At 40.9% G+C, this 19,590-nt stretch overlaps 1 protein-coding gene across 15 annotated transcripts in view; it reads right to left on the bottom strand.

Annotated features, from left to right (window-relative positions):
• The window catches only part of LOC102792271 (receptor-type tyrosine-protein phosphatase F), a 159,991-nt gene that overhangs the window by 73,754 nt on the left and 66,647 nt on the right, over window positions 1–19,590 (bottom strand). For all 15 annotated transcript variants that reach the window (XM_087832577.1, XM_035908305.2, XM_035908311.2 and 12 more), the window contains exons 3-4: window positions 17,408–17,553; window positions 16,481–16,622 (exon numbers count right to left, since the gene is read on the bottom strand). In XM_087832577.1, coding sequence (XP_087688703.1) covers window positions 16,481–16,622; window positions 17,408–17,553 — 288 coding nt within the window. The remainder of the gene's footprint in view (window positions 1–16,480; window positions 16,623–17,407; window positions 17,554–19,590) is intronic.

Raw genomic sequence — 19,590 nt, 5'->3', positions numbered from 1 at the left:
TCTTGTCTAGTCTGTGCAAGAAAATATGAGCAAGGCAAAAATCCTGTGATAATGTCATACAGGCGTTCAGTACTGCAGCAAAAAAAAATGAAAATAAAAAAAAAGAATACTAAGATCATGAGCTCCACTTGTAAGGAGATTAATGTGTTCTACTTTTTTAATCTAACTACTGCGTTGGTAATTTATTCAGTTTGCATGCAGACTTAACAATCTGCAATCACGCATGCTGGGTACAAACCTTTATTCTACCACTGATCTAATATTGTGCTGCATACTGAAGAGCTTTAAAACCAGTGGTATTTACTGGAACTTTTGTTTCACTTGCAAAGTGTTTCTGTGCCAGAGTTAACAACAAAAACCAGTAGAAACGCCCTGGATTTGCAATGAGTAAGACCAGAGGCGGTGTCAGGCGGGCACAAGATGCAAATCTAGGTACGCGTGAACAGGTTCTTCCATGTTGTGATAATAAATAGGACCATTGTTCTCTCAACAGCAGTTTATCAGGCACAGAGTCATACTGCAATGTGAGCAGCTTAGCGCATGAACATAGTCCGCAGTGGTTATCGCAGCGCAGTAAAAAACTGAATGGGCAGAAGGGGAACACTTAATGTGGTTTTGTGATCGTACTGCTCAATTAGAATAGCAGTGGGAGCTTTGATTATACACAAAAGGCAAGGAGAAACGCTGGAAAAATAATTTATTAAGAGAAGAGGCACTGCTACTATGTTAATTAGTCAAATTAAGAAAACTGTAATCATAAACCCTTGTGTCGAGGAGGAATGCTTGTGCGACAACCATAGGCAGGTGAAGTAAGATTTAGACGAGAGATGAGGAGGAAAAAAACTCAAAAGGGACTGGGGAAAGGAGGAGAAGAGGAGGGAGCAGGGGAGGGTTGCATGCCAACCTCCTGCCAGCTCCAATTACCAGTGCGAGCGGAGCGTGGCAGCTAGGGCGATGGGTCTAATCAGAGCCCTGCTGAAAGAGACCCATCCCTGTCCTCTTGTCCCACTGGGAGGCTGCTGGAGCTCAATCCCGCACTAACGTCAGCCAGCGTTTTTCCCACAACCAAAACATACTAATCTCAATGGGGGAAAACACTCCAGACACCCCACTTCCTTTGTAAGAGGGGAGCCCTGACATAGTGGCACAAGATACAAGACTTGAATGCCTGCCTCATTTCCATCTCTTTCCCCCCCCTTTATCTTCCCCCGTACAGCGCTAAGGACACAATGGTGGAGCTGCTATTAATATTTTGAAGATTACATAAGAGAGAGGCCCATTTGGAAAGAATATACAGTTATGAAAAACGTGATCGGGGATTACGTCAGCGTGCAGCGTATGAATAGTTAATCAAGTTCAGCGTAATTGTTCGCCTTAAGAAAGTAAGGTTAAAAAGTGCGCCTTTCCAAAGGTGCTCGTTTGATATATCTGAGCCCGTCTCGTCTCAAAAAAGAAATCTAAGGCTTTATGATCTCCACATGTGCCTGTTTGCCAAGTGATGGATGACAACAATTAAAGGTGATGTCTGCTTTGATAGTGTGAACAAAAAGACCACAGTGGCAGCCACACAGCCACTTGCCTCATGAAATATTACTGCTCTAAAATCTACCCTTTCTGAGCATACATCACTGCTCTGTCTTTACAGAGAACACAAAGGCCATTTTAGCTTTTTCATTTTCAGTGTTGAAATTTGTAGCTTTTAACACTTAAGTGACGGCTAAATGTCTGACAAATGAATCTATTTTAATATATTATTTGTTTGACATGAGCACTAGAACCATTATCATCTCAATGTTTCCACTTCTTTTCTTAATTGTTCACCTTTCTGGCAGCCCAACCTGTGGGTGAAACTCAATATAGTGCGGAGACCGTTGTCGATGTCTCAACTAGTCTTGAGTCAATTTGGCACCGAAAGGCAGATGAGCAGTCGGCAGAAACAAAGCACATGGCCTCCAGCTGTTTTCAGCCGAGAACATCAACAGACACGAGACAGACATTTGCATCTGCCTCAGACATGGAAGTGTGAGAGAGGTGTCAGCGCCAGCAGAAGGTACAAACAGAAAGCCAAACAAGCACAAGTTCAGCCGAAAGAGCTTTGTGGGTAGCAGGATGCAGATAACGTTTTTAAGTCCACCGTGAAAACATAAAACTGCAAACGTAATGGCGGTCACACACTCTGCTGGAAAGTAGTAATGGGCAGAAATCTGGAGATAGCAGCATTTTAAGTTTACAGTAAAACACACTCCCACAGCTGTTGCTTATTAACATCGCCTGCTGTTTAGTAGACTTTGACCTTGTATGTGATAGGAATGGGAGTGTGAAATATGGTGACAAACAGGGAGTGACTAATTTGTAGCTACTCTTGTTCTTTTGACTTGTAAAATGACACAATGTCAGGGTACAGGTTTTTCTCACATGTTGTGCCACGAAGGGCATGTGAGCAGGCCTTTCCTGCTCTTCAGAGGAATACTAGCTGGCAGAGCTCCCACTATAGAGGTCTCCTCGGTATGGATGGTACGGCACACCCCAACATCAAAGGAGGCCATTGATGTAATACTGTTGTAATGACATGAAAATGGTGAAAATCTCAATGGAACAGAACAAAACAAAGAAAACAGGATGCAAAGTACAACCAAACAATTTTTTTAAAGATGGATGATGTGACTAGTGACGCTGTGGTTCATTACATGACAACTAGACTGACAGATAAGTCAGTTTACTAGATTTGCTACTATAGTTGTACTCTGAGGGGTGGGAAATCCATACAAAGTGCACTGAAATATCCATTGAAATCCACATGTTGTCAAGCCAGTTGGCTCCAGTAAGCTATCTCTTACACCAGGTGTTATGGCAGTTGCTATGGAGATAGCAGCGCATCAAACAAACAGTCCCTTAGGACACGTGAGCTGCATGACAGACACACCTGCATTCAACGGACCATCACAAAAATACAGCCATAACAAAAACACCGCATGCCTGGTTGCTAATGCACGCTAATGCACGACATGCTAGTAGTAGTACATCACTGCGCAGTTATTCTCTTGTTTATCCAACTGTACTCGAAGTAAAGAGACGGTAATGCATGCCATGACCTTTGAAATAATACACTTTTTTGTCTGGCTGAGCAGAACATTTGGCCTTACTTCCTCGCCTACAGGCAGATAATCAATAACAGTCATCTAATTCCCCCCAAACTCCTTCCACTCCTTCCTTCCCTCCCTCTCTTCTTATCATCTCTCTCTCCACTTCCCTATTTATCTCTACTTCTCCCTCTTTCTCCCATCTGATATCATACTTCCACTGTCGTCAGTATGATCTACGGCCCTGCCAGATGCCCCGTGCCTGTTATTTATGCTGCGGCGCACCAGTTAGTACATCACCCTGGCCTCTGACCCATTACTGCAACCCAAGGGTGGTCTTCTGATTTCAAATGGTTATGCTGACCGAGTCACCTTCTGGGACAAGCACTGCTGCACAGAATCACATCCTCCATTAACTGTGCTATACGAGTAGCACAGCTGTAGGCTTTCATTTTGATATTACAGCTCCTCTTGCCTTGTGGTCCTACTAACAGGAGTTTGATTGAAGACCCTTGAGATTATGGTATTACAGACTACACGGTTTGTGGTTTACTACTTATTTTAATGTAACTGCCTCTAAGATGGAAAAACCTGAGGGCTCGTGGTAAATGTCTGCAGTAATGCGATGCGGCTAATAAGACAGGCTATTCCTCCAGGTGTCACGGGAAAGAAAAACAAGGACAGGATCAAAAATCAGAAAGCGTGACGGTTAATGAAATCGCTGTACAAAAAGAAGCCGTGCAACGGTTCGCAAATAAATGAATTAATTGATCCTCTCCACTCCTCAAATTAATCATCGGCAGAGCTTTATTGTGGCATGTTTAGTGTAATTATCGCAGATAGGAATGGCTTTTATGAGTTCTGAGAAAGGCAGTGGATGTAGTGGAATGTGGCAGGTTCTGTTAATTAAATCCTCACTGACTGGGCTCCTGTGACAGACTTTACTTATTCTCTCACTCAGAGATAATGAATAATACACAGAGTCTGTGAGTCGATGTCGACAGCTTCAACATTGATTATGTAGAGGTTTGCAGAAGTGCTCAAAAATGAGGTGCCACTATAGTTCACCTGGTTGAGCAGGCGACCCATATGCCGTAAGCCTCGGTTCGAGTCCGATACCATCTGTGCGTCATTCTCCTCCACCCTCTCCCCGCTTTCCTGTCAGTTCTCTACATCATCCCATCTCATAAACGTTAAAAGGGCAAAAATGTATTTTTTAAAGCGCTTAAAAACATCACTCTGCGCCACAACCCGTTAACCGTTAACCACAGCAGATGAAAAACTGCAGTAATTTTAATCGTCAACAGCAGAGAAGAACCAAGACAAACATGACCTTCCGCTGCAAACGGTTTGATAGCTGGTAACAGTTCTGCAGATGCCCAGTTTTCCTGAAGATAGCAGCGTTTTAAAGCCAATTAGATTCACACATTTTCATGGCTAGACCATTCCTTGTAGCTGGTTTAAACACCAGCCTCGACATCATCAGGAAATACCAAGTCAACGATAAGGTAAAAACATAAGTTTACCTCAGGAATCATTAAATAACATGTTAAGCTTATTACTTGCCGTGAACATGCCCTAACACTGAGTGCTACGGCAGGCACACCTATAACTGCGCACGCATGTTCAGTGATCCGTTTCTTGCAAAACAGGTTAAAAATATAGACAGAGATGTAATGCATGCAAAACCAATGGAGCCTTTGACAGCAGCAAGCAGACCAATAAACTACAACCTTGAAAAACACAGCTTAGAAGCATAGAGGGAAATGGGACTATTCCTCTTAAACATGGGGAAAACGTGGAGCTTAAAGCCGGCCTATAAGGCTGATAGTGAGTCAAGCCCTTCGCCTCTGCCTTGTGTGGCCCAGTGGATAAGCCAAGAGGGCTCGGTGTGTAAATGTGTGAGGAAAGGGGGTCAGGGTGAAAGGACTCCCATTAGCCAGCTCATTGAGTCTAGGTATTAGACCCCCTGACAAGCAGTCAGCCCATCCATCCATAGCCAGTCAGGGCCTGGGGAGATGTTGACTCATTGGCTTACAGAGCTACACGGTGGGCTTGGCTCTTGGTACATGCAGTGGTAGAGAACCAGGATGGTGTTAGTAAGTTAAAGGAAAGAAAAACATCAGGTTAGTCTTTAAACATTTTTTTGTAACTTTTTTGTTGGACTGTATTGTTTCATTGTTATTTCGACAGAGAATACAGAAACACACATTAGGACAAAATGCAGTTCTTGCAAAAGAAATAAAAAAGTTACATTATATTTTCTTTAAACTATGTTTCTTTAAAATTATTTTTAAGATACACTGTACTAAATAAATAAGAAGGCAAAACATTTAGACCCACTGCTGAAAATGGATGTACTTCAACGCAACACTCCCAACAATTGTGGGCTAAAATAGACCATAAAAGTAAATCAATTTTCAAGGTTTTTATATTCGATTGTTACTTGCTTCCCATTCTAGAAGGATTTTCCTTTTTCCCCCTGGTGTCTGTTTATTGTCTAATCATTGGTTTTGCATGACTCACAGACAGACAAAGACAGACACAAGCAGCTTTCACTGTCACCAACATCAAAGCATTTGGATGACACCATTTATACTAAACCAATCAACAAAATATACAATTATGAAGTAGGAATTGTTATATGAAATATTTGTCTGAAATCGAAGAAATCAAAAGCAATTCTGCTCCAAGGTCGACACAATCTCAATAAACCATATGTAATCATTTGGGCCTATATCTAATTTACAATTTATAGAGCTACGCTTTCTCCCTGACAAGGAGAGGATATTAAATACAGCAGAGATCTTTATTAACTTTATAAGAAAAAAACCAACACAGAATGCCAACAAGCCTGGCTGAGATTTTGAACTTCTGCCAAGCATAAAACACTTTTTTTACTAAAGCACAAAGATCAGCATAAAGCAATGAGTAAATTGATTTGATGCAAAATTACGTTATAGGTGTTTGCACGGCTCAGAGCTCTTGGGTATAAGTACCTATTAACTTGAATTTGACCCTTCAAATATCAATTTGATACAGGGGCACATTTGTGAGTGACAGTTTTCATCAGCCTGTGTTTATATTCAGAGAGACTCCCTATATTTCCAGATAAATGTTAGTCTCACATTTTTGATGTGTGACTTTTTCTCCCTACATTTTCTTTAAACTGGTTTAGCTTGAGATATGACAGCACAATAAAAAAAAATGCTTATACTTACATTCTAGTAATCCAGTAAAGGAAGCAGGCTGAATGTATGCATTGGGGTGGGAAATTACCCAATTCACTAAGGCTGTGGTCCCACAAACAAGTTTTCAGTAAAGTCTGTAATTGAATGATAAAGGCCAGCTGCAGCTGTTTGTGGCAGATATTTAATAACAGATGACAATTCACAGATATCCCTGTCTGTTCTTGACAATACCCAGACGTAAACGGATGTTCATGTCTTGTCACATCTCCAATATCTTCTGAAATCCAGGGGAAAATGTCCAGATGAGAAGTGCAATCCGTCCTGACAATCATGAAAGGCCATAACTTCATGTTTAATACAGTGACAGATTACAGCTGTGGTCTCATGGCAGCAGCCAGATGCAACAAAGTTTCAATGTACAAGCTATGACACAAGAAAATGGAACCCAGTGTGGCAGCAGTGGAACAAATACTGGGAAATTAACGATATTTTATGACTTTTGTTTCCCGTCTGGTGTATATACACATATCATACTATGAGATGGTCCTGTTTTTTTTCTCAGTGTCATCTCTAGAGTAGTATTTATTGCAGGGCAGTGTCATGATTACCGTGTCCACCTTGTATAGTTATCTACACAAGAGACAAGAAAAATCATTATATCGGTCATTTCGGCTTTAAGCCAAGAGAAACAGCGCTTTGATGCCTGCATTTGTTTAGCCGATTTCTTTTTCCTGCTTTCTTGAGCTTAGAAGCTTAGAAACTGCAAAGCTCACATGTACTGAAACACGCTTTGAAATGAGATAAATTCATCCATCATTAGCCTTTTCTTAACATCTTTCACAATGTCAAAGTTTTTTAGCTGCGCGCTTGAAGTTGTGAAGTAAATTAGAGAAATGTAAATTCGCTCTAAAGTCATTAGGCCAGTCTGCAGCTGTGTTTTGGGGATTTAATACAAATTGATATGCTTTCCATGCTGAAGAAAGTGGTGGGAAGCAGACAAACGCTGTAATGAAGCAGGTAACTTTTAAAGACCAGGTGAAATTCACTTAACTGCACAACAAAAAAAACCCACACAAAAATGGTGCAAAAACAACATCGTTTTGGTAGTAATAAATGCCTGACTTGTCTGGTTCTCCATGCTATCCTCTGCCACCTTTCTCTCGCTCTATCCCCTAAGGACATAGACAAGATCAGTAATGATGGTGCAGACATACCAGACACTGCAGATACAGCTTGCCAAAAGCACAGAGCAATTGATGGACAAGTACAGATGATTAAAGGCTGCCTCAAAGCAAAAATGACTCCATCCAGATGTCTTGCATGTAACATAAAATATTGAGTCCAGCATCAAATAAATTTCATGGAATAGAGCGCTTAATCAATGTCGATTTAATTGGTACATCCAATGTATATACAACAAGACTGAAGATAACGACTTGTTTGGGGCGGGATTTTTAGAAATCTGCAATGATTGATCACACAAACAGATGGTAATTCTTAAAAGTTTTTGACTTGCACACCTATAAATTCGTGCCAGTTCATCAGCTGTATTCTTGTACACCGGACAAACAAGGCTGGCTAAGGAAAATGGGAATGTGGTAGTAGATGTGTCGGTTTTCTTAATTTTCTTCCTAAACAACAAGCAGCATAAACATGTTTATGTCTAAAAATCGACTTGTCCTACTTATAATCTCCAAGTCCTTGGAAGCAAGGGTGCAAGGATGCAAATTGGGTGGCCAGGAGAGTGACTCCACCCCGCCATATTGTGCAAGTCCTTGGGAGAAGCATGCATAGACAGATGCAGTTTGTTTCTGTCAGACTGGATATGATCTATGATGCTGGGCCTCCAGCCAGCAGATGGTAGGAGAAATTAAATCTGTGACACAGACTGCCACAGTGGACCACAAGAATACATCGGACGCATGTGTGTGTGCTGAGTGTGTGTGCATGTATGCATGGGTAGGTGACAATGGGAGACACCTGTAGATCAGTGTGAGTGGGAGCATGTCCCTGGACGGTTTTGTGTGCATGCAGGTCTGTGCTACTGTCTTTTTTCATCCTATGATATGCAATATTAAATATGAACTGACTACTCACCCTGTTGAACAAGGCAGGTAGATAACACTTTAAATGGTAGGAGAAACCTACCAGTAATGATAAAAAGAGAATCGCAGAGAGTGGAGAAGTAATGTGGGAAATAGCAGTTACACAAAACTGCTTTATTTTGGTCATTGTGGGTGATCTGAATAGCGAAGGAAAGGAAAGTATTAAGTTGTTGGAGGAGCAGGGTTCGGTATTAAAATCATTCCGATATAGCTTCTGTATGCATTTATCTTGCCCGGGAAGAGGCGCAATGAGATTTCTATGCTGTTTATCCAGTCAGGTTTGTTGTCCGCACTTGCCTGGCTCCTGAGATATTTATTACTGGCATTGTGTCGCAGTCATTTTCTGCCTCTGCACAAGGGACTATAATGCATGGCAAGCAAATAAAGCTCTTTCTAACCAGTGAGTCCGTAATTTGTTTACTGCCACCAAACACAGAAGCACTAAATGCAGTCAACGCAGTAAACCTGGGACACTGTACTGAATTATACTTTCTAAACTCTGTGTACAAAAAACAGATGAGTTTTCAACACTGCTGTATAATTATGGTCTCCTTTCTCCATCTTAAGATTAGAGAGGCATAAAATTGACTCAAAGGGCAAAACTCTATTAATATTACACAGAACTACATGACTCCAAAGTTTGATGTTTGGCATGTTTTCACCAAGGAAGGAACTACTTTTTTCTTTATCAACTACAGAAACTCCAAGTCCTTGCATATTACTCGCTTGACCTTTCCAAAAATTACATTTTTTCTTGATATTGCATGTTCAGAGTAAACCAGGGAACTTCAAAAAACTTGTGGTTTGAAAGGGACCCTTTCTAATTCACACTCTGACAGTGGAAGATTCTGGTAATGACAGGGCTTTTGATATGGTACCATTTAATAACGTTCCTCCTTTCCTTTAAGACCTGTCTGCTCTCTCCCAAAGGACAGGAAAATGTTCTCCAGCACAGCACAGAAAAAAAAGCAGTTTCAGCTCATGCAGTCATGGGAAGAACTACAGATATCAGTTTGACATTTTAGTTAGTTTTAGGGTTTTTATGCTGGAGAGGTATTGCTTAAACTACCGTATTTTTCACTCTATAAGGCGCACTTAAAATTCTTTCATTTTCTCAATCGACAGTGCGCCTTATAATCCGGTGCACCTTATGTAGGAATTCTGGTTGTGCTTACTGACCTCGAACCAATTTTATGTGGTACACGGCCCTCAAAAATCGGTCAAAATTTTTTTTAGTATGACTATGGTAAGCTACGAAGCCGCACCCCTTGATGGATTTAATAAAATCATCAGCGTTGCTGCTTTACCAGGTGTAACAATTAAGTTTAACATCCAGGCATCCATGAAAACAAAATTGATTAAATTTAATGGAGTTAGACATTAGCAGGAAGTTAGCTCGCTAATTTCCACCTAAACATGATATAGCATGTTCTGACAGAGATTTCTGAAAAAAAATTAAAACGTACAGCTCTGCTATCATTTCCAACATCAATGAAGACAAAAACTAAACAGCAGTGACTTTTGTAGGGTTACTGAAGTTGGACTAGCTGGTATATAACAATGCACTATTTGATCGCTAGCGACACAGCTATGTAAGCATAACATAAACACAGTGAAGCTGGAGGATGAATGCTAATTTTTTTTCCACTTGATAAAAGTTAACGGGAGAGTTCAGGATGGTTAGGGACAAATGCAATTGCATGGCAGGATGCTGTAAATGGACCAAACTTCAGTCAGGAGAACAACTGAGATAATAGCAGAGATAAGAGCAGCTGCCAGAGAATTCAGCATTAATGAATCAATGACACGGAAGTGGAGGAAGCGAGAAGAATGAGTTGAGTAAAGTTTGACTTATCTGTTTTGTTTTGCTTAATGTGCCTTATAATCCGGAGCACCTTATGGTCCGAAAAATACAGTAATGCCAGGGAAACTCATTGTTTGTGAGTCAAAGCAGAAAGGCATTATTCTCCACTTACTTTGGTTTGATACAGTTTTTGATTAATACAAATAACTACAAACAGTTTTCTTCATGCTTAAAAATGAATTACTATGTTCATACATAGAAACTGTCTGCACTTCTATATGCCATAAAAGGAAACAAAAGGCAGCATTAGGATCTATGGACTCTTATTTCACTGTGATAACTGATCTCTAATTAAATGTTACTGTAAAATCTCTGAGCTAAGAATCTTTAGACTGAAAATGAGACCACTGCTATAGGCCTTTCCCAGAACTTGGCAATTTTGCACTTCCCTGGTAGCTAATGGAAACCAATTAAAGTAAAGCACTTTTAAGGCTTTTGCTCAAGGCGATTTGATCAAAATTTGGTGTTGATTTTGGACAAACCTTGTCAACATGCAGTTGCAAAGACTCTATCAACTGGACCAAAGAGACAAATTTGTTTTTATCAATTTTGTCATGACGTGATTCTGACACTGCCTTAGTCCTTTCTTGATCTGAGTCATTGCATTTTAAATTTCATCTAATGTTAGCGGTGATAAATATGAATTATTGCCTTGACATGGAGAAGTGGCATTTAAGACTGATGTTGTCAGCCGAGATGTCTTTTCCGGACGGCAGTAGTTTATTTCATACATCACAGAGACAAGCACCATTTACCTGGACATTTACTGAGGCAGTTCAATTCAAGGGAGGGGGGGAGGTGGCGCTCAAGGTCAGACCATTGGCATCGTTACCCATGTAATGAGTCATTGTTCCTCTTGGTCATCTACTACCTCACTACAACTTCAATTTGCCACTGCACTGTCCACGGCAGTGACGCAGAGCAGGCAGCGAGACAGAAGTGGGTAGGGACAGAAAAACCATTATGAATGCAAACAGATGAAGGAAATATAAATAAATAAGAGTTTGAGAGAAAAGAGGAACGAAAGGCTGAAACAGTATTTCTCAATCACAGCTCTCCTAGCAATGCCTGCATCATCATTTAGCCACATAGGTCGGAGCTGCAGACAGGCAACCAATTCTCTCTCTCCCACACACACACACACACACACACACACACACACACACACACACACACACACACACGTGTACCCATAAAAATGACATTTTAGATGTAAGGCAATTGTTCAAAACACTGCAGTTAAAAAAAGAAGAGTTGTAGTAAAGGATCCTCACAAGCTGACTTATGAAAGTCTGGCAGTTTTGTACTTATTATTACGCACCCGTGTGTGTGTGTTTGTCTCTTGCACACACAAAATGAAGAATGGCTAAGCTGACTTTGGGCCCGTATGTAAGTCTCAGTGGTGTGACCCCTCGAGCAGGGGCGTGAGAACTGCGACGAACAAAGAGCGGGGCTGTTACAGCGTGACAGAATTACAGAGCGACTCGAGACTCATGACTGCAAAAGTGCTAAAGCCCGACTTGGCTAGCGTGAAAACGTGCCTTTGCAACTCCCCGCAGGTGAGTATCCGATTACATAACATCTGTAGGTAGGTCTCCAACAACAAGTCAGACATAAAGTGAAATAACTCTCATGAAGTCTTGATTTTTTTATACAAAGTTGAGTAACTCAACCACAGAGTCACAATAAGTGACTGCCAGTGACGTCAAGCCAAAATAAAGTGTAAGGCAATGATTTATCAGGCCATTTTTAAAGAGCCCGAGTCCTTCTGTTACCAGTGCTCCACGTCTTGACCAAGTTTCTTTGCATTTTGCTTGATAGTTTCTGTTAAATCTTGCACACAAACAGCAAGACTAACAGAAGGTACTGCTCACCTGCTTCCACAGTCACATTGTTACGTTTTTCTACTCAAAAATAAAAAATACAAGAAATAAAAAAAAATCCTTCAAGGAACTTGTTGAAGTATCATGTGGTGCCACAGGACACTGTTACTACTGACACAAAATAAACACGAACCCCAAAAATCCCAGCAAGTGATCCAGACAATAATGAACTGCTGAACCTAGGTGCATACGCAGCATGGTGTTCCTCTGCCAACACAGAAAGCAGGTGTAAAGCTGCTCTGGCATGACTGTCATAATCCATATTTTGCACGACTGGCATAACAAAATAAAGAGCCAGTATATGAAATAATCGTAATTAATGCTCGACCTTCCTTTGCTCTGCTAAAACCTATAATCCAGATCGACTTATAGCTATAATGACTTCACCGTTCTCGCTGCGTCTCTGAATGGGGGTGCTCACAGCACTACTGCGGCTTCGTGGGGATGCAAAGTCACATGCACTTGAATTCATGCAGAGAGTGTGAGCTTCCTCGTAGTGGAAAGCAAAAACAGGACTGTTTTGCTTATGAAGACATTCTTTCGACCGTGGTGTCTTTTTCCAGTGAGGACAGACAAACCCGACATGTTTGCAACAGCACATTTACCGAGTAGCTCTGCTGGTTTTGTGCCTTGCTCAACGACACCACAAAGATTTCTGGCTCCAGACGCCTTCACTGTTACTTTCCCCAGACTTTATGATTTGTTCTCGATGTGAAAAGGCTATGTATATTCTGATGTGACACCCACGTTTCAAACCTTCAGGCTACTCCTGGCCCATTAAAAGCGAGGGTCATTAGTCTCCATCTGTTTGGTGCTGCCCCAGTGTTTTCTTGTGCTGCTGATATGAACTTGATATATCACTAGGCTACAAACAATAGTCTAAAAATAGAGTGGAGCTGACGTCATTGCTCTGTAAGGGAATGCGTGTTTGTTCTGAGTGTGTGTTTGACAGTGAATATCTGTGCATGTGTGTTTGTATGAACAGTCAGCTCATCGTAAGGCTTCAGGCGGAGTCGAGTTCTTTATTTAAACACGATGTGTCGTTCTGGTCTTTGACAGGTTTTGTGAGAAAGCGTAGAGAACGACTTTTACGAGATGGCTTGTTCACAAATCAATCATGCTAAACATCAGTGGTGACTAGATGGCATCCAATAAATTGTTTAACTAATAAATACAAATTCTAACAATGTTACTGTTTTGTTTTGTTTTTTTATTGAGAATTAGGGCTGCACGATTAATTGTTAGAAAATCGCGATCTCAATTCATACTTATGTGCGATCTCATTTCCAAATGACAACGATTTAAAAAAAAAAAAAAAAAAAAAAAAAAAAAAAAAAAAAAAAGACGGCGACGATTGTACCGCATTTTGATCCGGGATGTAATCTGCATGAAAACAAGCGCTCACTCTTCCTGCTCAACAAATGACAAGGGCGGAGCCTTATACCACGTGATACAGAAGCTGGCTGCTAAAATTGGCAGGGGAAAAACAACTGAGAGCACGTCAGGGATTACGAAAAAGTAAACAAAGAAAATCTGTCCCGGTCAACCACCCAAACATCAATAACGGGAACCTTATACAGCACTTCCCTATACCTGTCGAACTCCCGCAGGCACAAAGAAATTACGGAGGCTATTACTTATCACCTGACCAAAGATATGGCTCCCATCAACACTGTGCAAAACGAGGGATTTAGGAAAATGATCAACACCCTAGACAAACACTACACAGTGCCGTCCCGCAACTATTTTTCTATTGTTGCACTACCTGCTCTATACACGCAGTGTCGAGCAACGGTGGAGACGGAATTTCAAGCAGTACAACATTTTGCGGCAACAACAAAATGTGAGACATTTGTTGTTTTTATGTTCAGTCTCAACTGTTACGAAGTTGATGTGCAGTTAATAAGCGCAATAAATATTTATATTGGAAAAGAAAATCGTGAGAGAATCGTGATCTCAATTCTAAGCAAAAAAAATCGTGATTCTCATTTTATGCAAAATCGTGCAGCCCTATTGAGAATGGACAGAAAAGTTCAAAAACAATATTACATCACTGTTATTTACACTTGAACAGCTGTTCTCGTACGTTTGGCAGAGGTTGCTCAGCTCCAACACAAACAAACCAACTTGTGATAGTCCTGCTGGAGTACACGTTCCAAAATACAAAAGGTATTTGTGTCTGCGCTGACAAAGACTTCTTTACTTTGGCTGTCCGCCATCTCACCTTGGACAGGTAAGTAGACGGGGCTTGCATCAGTCTGTAGACCGACAGGACCTGTTTTTATGATCCTGTATTGTTTTGCTTTGTGCAACTAAAACAATGAGCCAAAACTGCTCCAACCATGCAGAGAGGCGACAACTCAGGTATTGCTATTTCACTGATATGATGACCATAGCACTTCCAAACACTTTCCCTCAGTTTAATATAACAATATATATTAATGCATGTACACATAAGTATAAATTGTCAATTTCAAAAACTGAGGAGTGTATAAAATAAATGTTTCATTTCATTGTGATTTGAAAATCAGAAGACTGTGTTGCAAAGACTTTTCCTGAAACCTTCGATTACACAGAACTATGAGGGAAGTAGTCTTTGGAAAAATAGCAGTAATTAGAAAAATACTTGGCAACTGACTGGATCTGAATTACAAAAGAACCTAAAGTGGTGAAGAGGAAAAAGAAGATGCAGTTTGAGTCTATAAAAGCTACCAAGCAGTCAGTCTAGTATGAAGTTAGCATGTCATTAGACAATGCTTGCCATCCTTGTAACACAAAATTGCAGTTGAGAGGAATTTAAAAAAAACAACAACAACAACTTGGCAGGTGATCAGATGAAATATCTATATTTTCACAACTGAAACACCTCAGCTGTGACTGTTGGCCATTACATTTTTATAGGACAGTGTGTGGTTTGGCTTCACGTTCACAGCTTGAAGCCTGGCACAATATATTCCCTCTTGATTTTGATATTGCCAGTCTCACGAGTATCAAGCTCCCTCACAGGGTAACACGGTCATAGTTTAAGGTCTGGCTACTACTCCATGGTGAAAATGTGTGCAGTAAATATGTATCAGTACAGCCTAATAGATAAAAGCATCAAATGGCATGAACCACAGATGAAAGAAAGAAGACTGATAGAAGATGCTTTCATGTAAAGTAAGTCTGCTGGTATAAACAGCTGCTCACTGTCGAGTAAGATCATTTTCCGTATTTCACTGAGTGAGGGACTCCAAACTTGCCCCGTACACAAAGACTATGATTAAGCTAATCTCATTCATATGAGTTTTATGTCATATTGCCCGCATAAACCTATTTGTTTATGAAACAGCATTCTTCGTGATATAGTGCAAAAGAGGGGTAAAAAGAAAATCTTTCTTTGTACTGAAGAAAAGCACCTACGGGAAGATTATGCAAGCCCAGCCGATGATATCACCAAATCAGCGTGGACAGAGAAAAAAAGGAAGGGTGGGTGTAAGGAAGATGGGATTCAAACTGGGGATGGAAAGGCTGATTTTGAATGAGAGGGGATCTGCTTTAATGCCGGTGTAATGGCTATAGACGGCCTTAATCCTCCCTCTGGCTAGCTCTGGAGCTTTTTTTTCGTTTCCTTTAAAGTTTGTAATGAAATCAACTCCTGTGGTGACTAGCTGCCACATGACAAAATTACAATCAATTAAAGAAGAAATTCGCACCTCTAGGCCCATATTCTTTGCACATACACATACATTAACTCTATAGGCAAAAAAAGGAAAAGAGGTCCATGAAGGTCAAACTAGCCTGCAGGCACTGAGGGTGCTAGTACATGTAGAAACCACTCAAACATCCAAACATTATTCATATGCCTATAAAGAATTTTTTCTTGAAGTTATGTGGATAGGCAGAGAATTATTGATTTATAAACGTTTATATAAGTCATACATGTTAGCATCAGGCAGTATTTACAGCTGCTTTATTAGATGATTGTGGCTTTGTTTTTAAAAAGTACTCAAATCCAAGTGACCAGCTGAAAGATCTCGCATTATACCCAAAAACTATATATGCTATAATACTAACAAAATTGTCAAAATATATAAAAACATAAGCTAAAGATTGCAGCTCACACATTTGCTGAGCCGCTAGCTTATTTAAAAAATGTTTAACCTTGCGAATTAAGATACCGCTGTTCCTCCTTGGCAAGGGCAATACCAGGAATTCCACCAATTTCATATGTATGAATTATTAAAGCAAACACTTCTATTTCCTTATATATTGACATAAAGGATTTGAAAACCACCAGCAACAGGGAAAAAAGGACCACTGTGAAAGCAAGTGTGGAGAGAGAAACCAAGTGGAAAAAGCAGGAGACTTATCTTACCTTCAAGCACTGTAAGCTTGGCACTGGTGTTGATCTCGCCGGCGCTGTTAGTGGCCGTGCACTCGTAAATGGCTTCGTCTCTGTGCGTGCGCAGAGGCTGGATCCGCAGCACGGAGCCCGAACCGTCGTCAAATTCAATCACCTGAAGAAAAAAAACCACAGGAAAGTAAAGATGTAGGAAGTCCATTTTTAGTGGCCTCGATATTACACTACCTTTATTATGCGATATAAACAACATACATTCCTACATGCAGATTACTTGATTTTTTTCTAATGTGGGAGGTAAAGCATTTTTTATTTGTCATTGGTGCTCTTTTACTAGTTTCTATGTATCCCTTCAATCCCCTCTTAATCAAAAGGAAAAATCAGCTGAGGTCATGTCTAAAAACACTGACACAGAACAGAAGAAGTACAAACCAATAGCTCCTCAGGTACCACAGTTATGTAATGTCACAGAGGTAGGAGTGGCCAGAAACGGCGAGAACCCCCAGCTAAAGTATCCCCTCCTCTTCAAAGGGGAGCACAAGTGGGAGGGGAAATACATCACATACATTACAGTGGTGCGTGCCCAGATATGGTGTAGCCGGGGGACACGGGGAAAAGGATGAGCGAGTGAAAAAACAAACAGAGATGAAACAGACTACATAAATCAAGATGGAGGGAGATTAAAGAGAAAGGAAGATTGTCTAGGTTCCCTTGGAGAACTGAAGAGTCGGTGTGATGCTCAATAACAGGGGCAAGCCATTGTGCGTCCTGTGTGAATGTGTCATTTGTGTGAATGCTGCCAGTCCGCACGCATGTGTGGATGCGTCTGGTCTCAATGAGAGGTTATAAAAGCAGTCTAACGTGCTGCGTTTGCTCCTGCCTGCATTATGTTTGTACATGCAAAGGTGCTCAGAGATGTGAAAGTCACGCATGAGTGCCCACCTCGAAGCGCTGGGAGCTGACTTTCTTGCCTTTCTTCATCCAGGTGATTCTTGGTTTCGGCTCCCCTGTGGCTTGGCACACAAACGATGCAACTCCGCCCGAGATGCCCGTCTGATCCTCAGGGGATTTGACGAAACTTGGCAAGCCTGAGGAAGACGAGGTGAAAGGGATAGAGTAAGGGAAATAAGTTATTGACAGGGAAAGAGGCTGAGACTAGAGGGAGAACGTATCTATCGGTGTCACTTTTCTCCACACAAAGGCAACCCTGAGAAAACCCACACAGGCATTGTTGCTGTGCACACCTGCAGCTCAGTCATGAGAGACACGTCTAGTCTTTGTGTGCTTGTCACTGTATCATGTTCTCACCTTTAACCTGACACATGGTTTAAAACACGACGAAGTTTCTCACTAGAAAAAAAAATACACTTCTGTTAATTGGGCTGTTTGATGAGATTTGATACTGTACTGCCGTGGAAAACACCTCCAACTGTGATTTCGCCTGTTTGCCTTTAGGGTTCTACAGGGCAACACACTCAGCACCATTGTACATATGACAATGGAGTGTTTCAACAGCCTGTCAAGGGTGACGTGATGCTACAATGTGCATACCTTAGCTCTACGTAACAACTGCAATGCTTTATGCTTTATCTACAGCCTCAGATATGCATAATCTTGTCTTCAGCACCATGACACAATGTCCCTATTGCAGCTCTGTCAGCTCGTGTTTCATCTCCAGAGTCATTAAAAAAAGGGAGGTAGGGAACACCTAGACCACAGATGAGCAGACTGCCCCATGGAGACATGCAAAAGGGGGTAAATCATTATGCCGTGTACACACAGGGGACGCCAGCTTCCCATCTCTGAGTACACGCTGGGGAGAAATCCAGCAATGGCTTCCACCACTGTTTCTTGTTATAGCATAACATTTGTAATTTTTTTGGAAAAGAAGCATGTGGGGAGGTTCACTATCTGGTTAGCACAACGCTGTAATTTTTTTCAGAAAAAGAAGCTCCACCTGCTACATCATCACACTCTGCACTCACTTGGCTAGAGAGAGAGAGACAGAGGTGGTGTTGGCTGTCCTTGCTTGAGGACATATCCACAGAGGCGCTTCCTTCAATGCAATGCAGCAGTTTTGCAATAAAAGGATACGGCAAGCCTGCAGGCAGTTGCGTGTGCATGCATACATACCATATGTTACACATATTTAAATTCAACTAGTTGGAGGAAGAAAGGCACTACGACGGTGTGAAACACCACAGAATAATTGATCGACATGCAGATGTCAATATTTTCTAGTGACCTTTATGAAAATATGCAAATTCTATTGATTCAAGGTTATTTCTGCTAAAATATCTTTGTTTTCAAACCACTGCAGAAGATTCAAAATGAAATCTTTTGACATTACATTTAAAAATTTCATGAAATTTAATATTAATTTCAAGTCTTGACATGATATCGTGACTTTTTTAGTTTAAAATGAAATGAACATTTCTTTCAAAGGTGAGACAACGTTGCCAGTACTTGGGATAAAAAATATTATATTATAATATATAATATAATATAACGGCAGTGTAGGTCAAATAAAAGCTAACACACTCATAAGAGGTAAACATGTTTGTCTCTTGTGATGATGCCATGTTCTTTAAATGCCATGTAATAGCACATAACAGTCATATAACTGTCTAAAAAGTGTGACACCTTAAAAAAAACTAAACAAATCAAATGTACTACAGCACAGTCAAGTGTTAATGGGAAGTCAACCTGATGTTGATCTTGTCCCCAAACTCACCTGACATTTGAATTCGATTTTTGATTATTTTTTTTTGTCCTGGTTATTTTCAGGAACAAGTTTTAGAAAAAAGATTCAGCAACTGCGAAAGCACAATAATCTATAGCATCAGAATGTGGCTGTGACACACATGCATGTGGCGGCAAGACACCTGAGTTAACAAGTCCACCCTGATAAGCATTAAGAGTGTATGCCTGAGCATGCCTGAGGATGCCTGAGCCTGCGCTTGGGTGGTGCTTTGGAATGCTCAAACCCTGATTATCAGCCATCAGTCTTAGAAGAGTTGCTGCCAACATCTGTCTGTTGCAGCAGCGTTCAGACTGATGTCAGGGTTTTCACTTTGTTGCACGGATGAAGGATCAGACAGTATTAAAATAGTTCAGCACACATG

This window comes from Neolamprologus brichardi, chromosome 18 (assembly GCF_056152115.1).
Source record: "Neolamprologus brichardi isolate AB-2024 chromosome 18, ASM5615211v1, whole genome shotgun sequence".
Taxonomy (NCBI): Eukaryota; Metazoa; Chordata; class Actinopteri; order Cichliformes; family Cichlidae; genus Neolamprologus; species Neolamprologus brichardi.
Note: the sequence above shows the minus strand (reverse complement) of the source record. Positions and strands in the feature narration are given on the sequence as shown.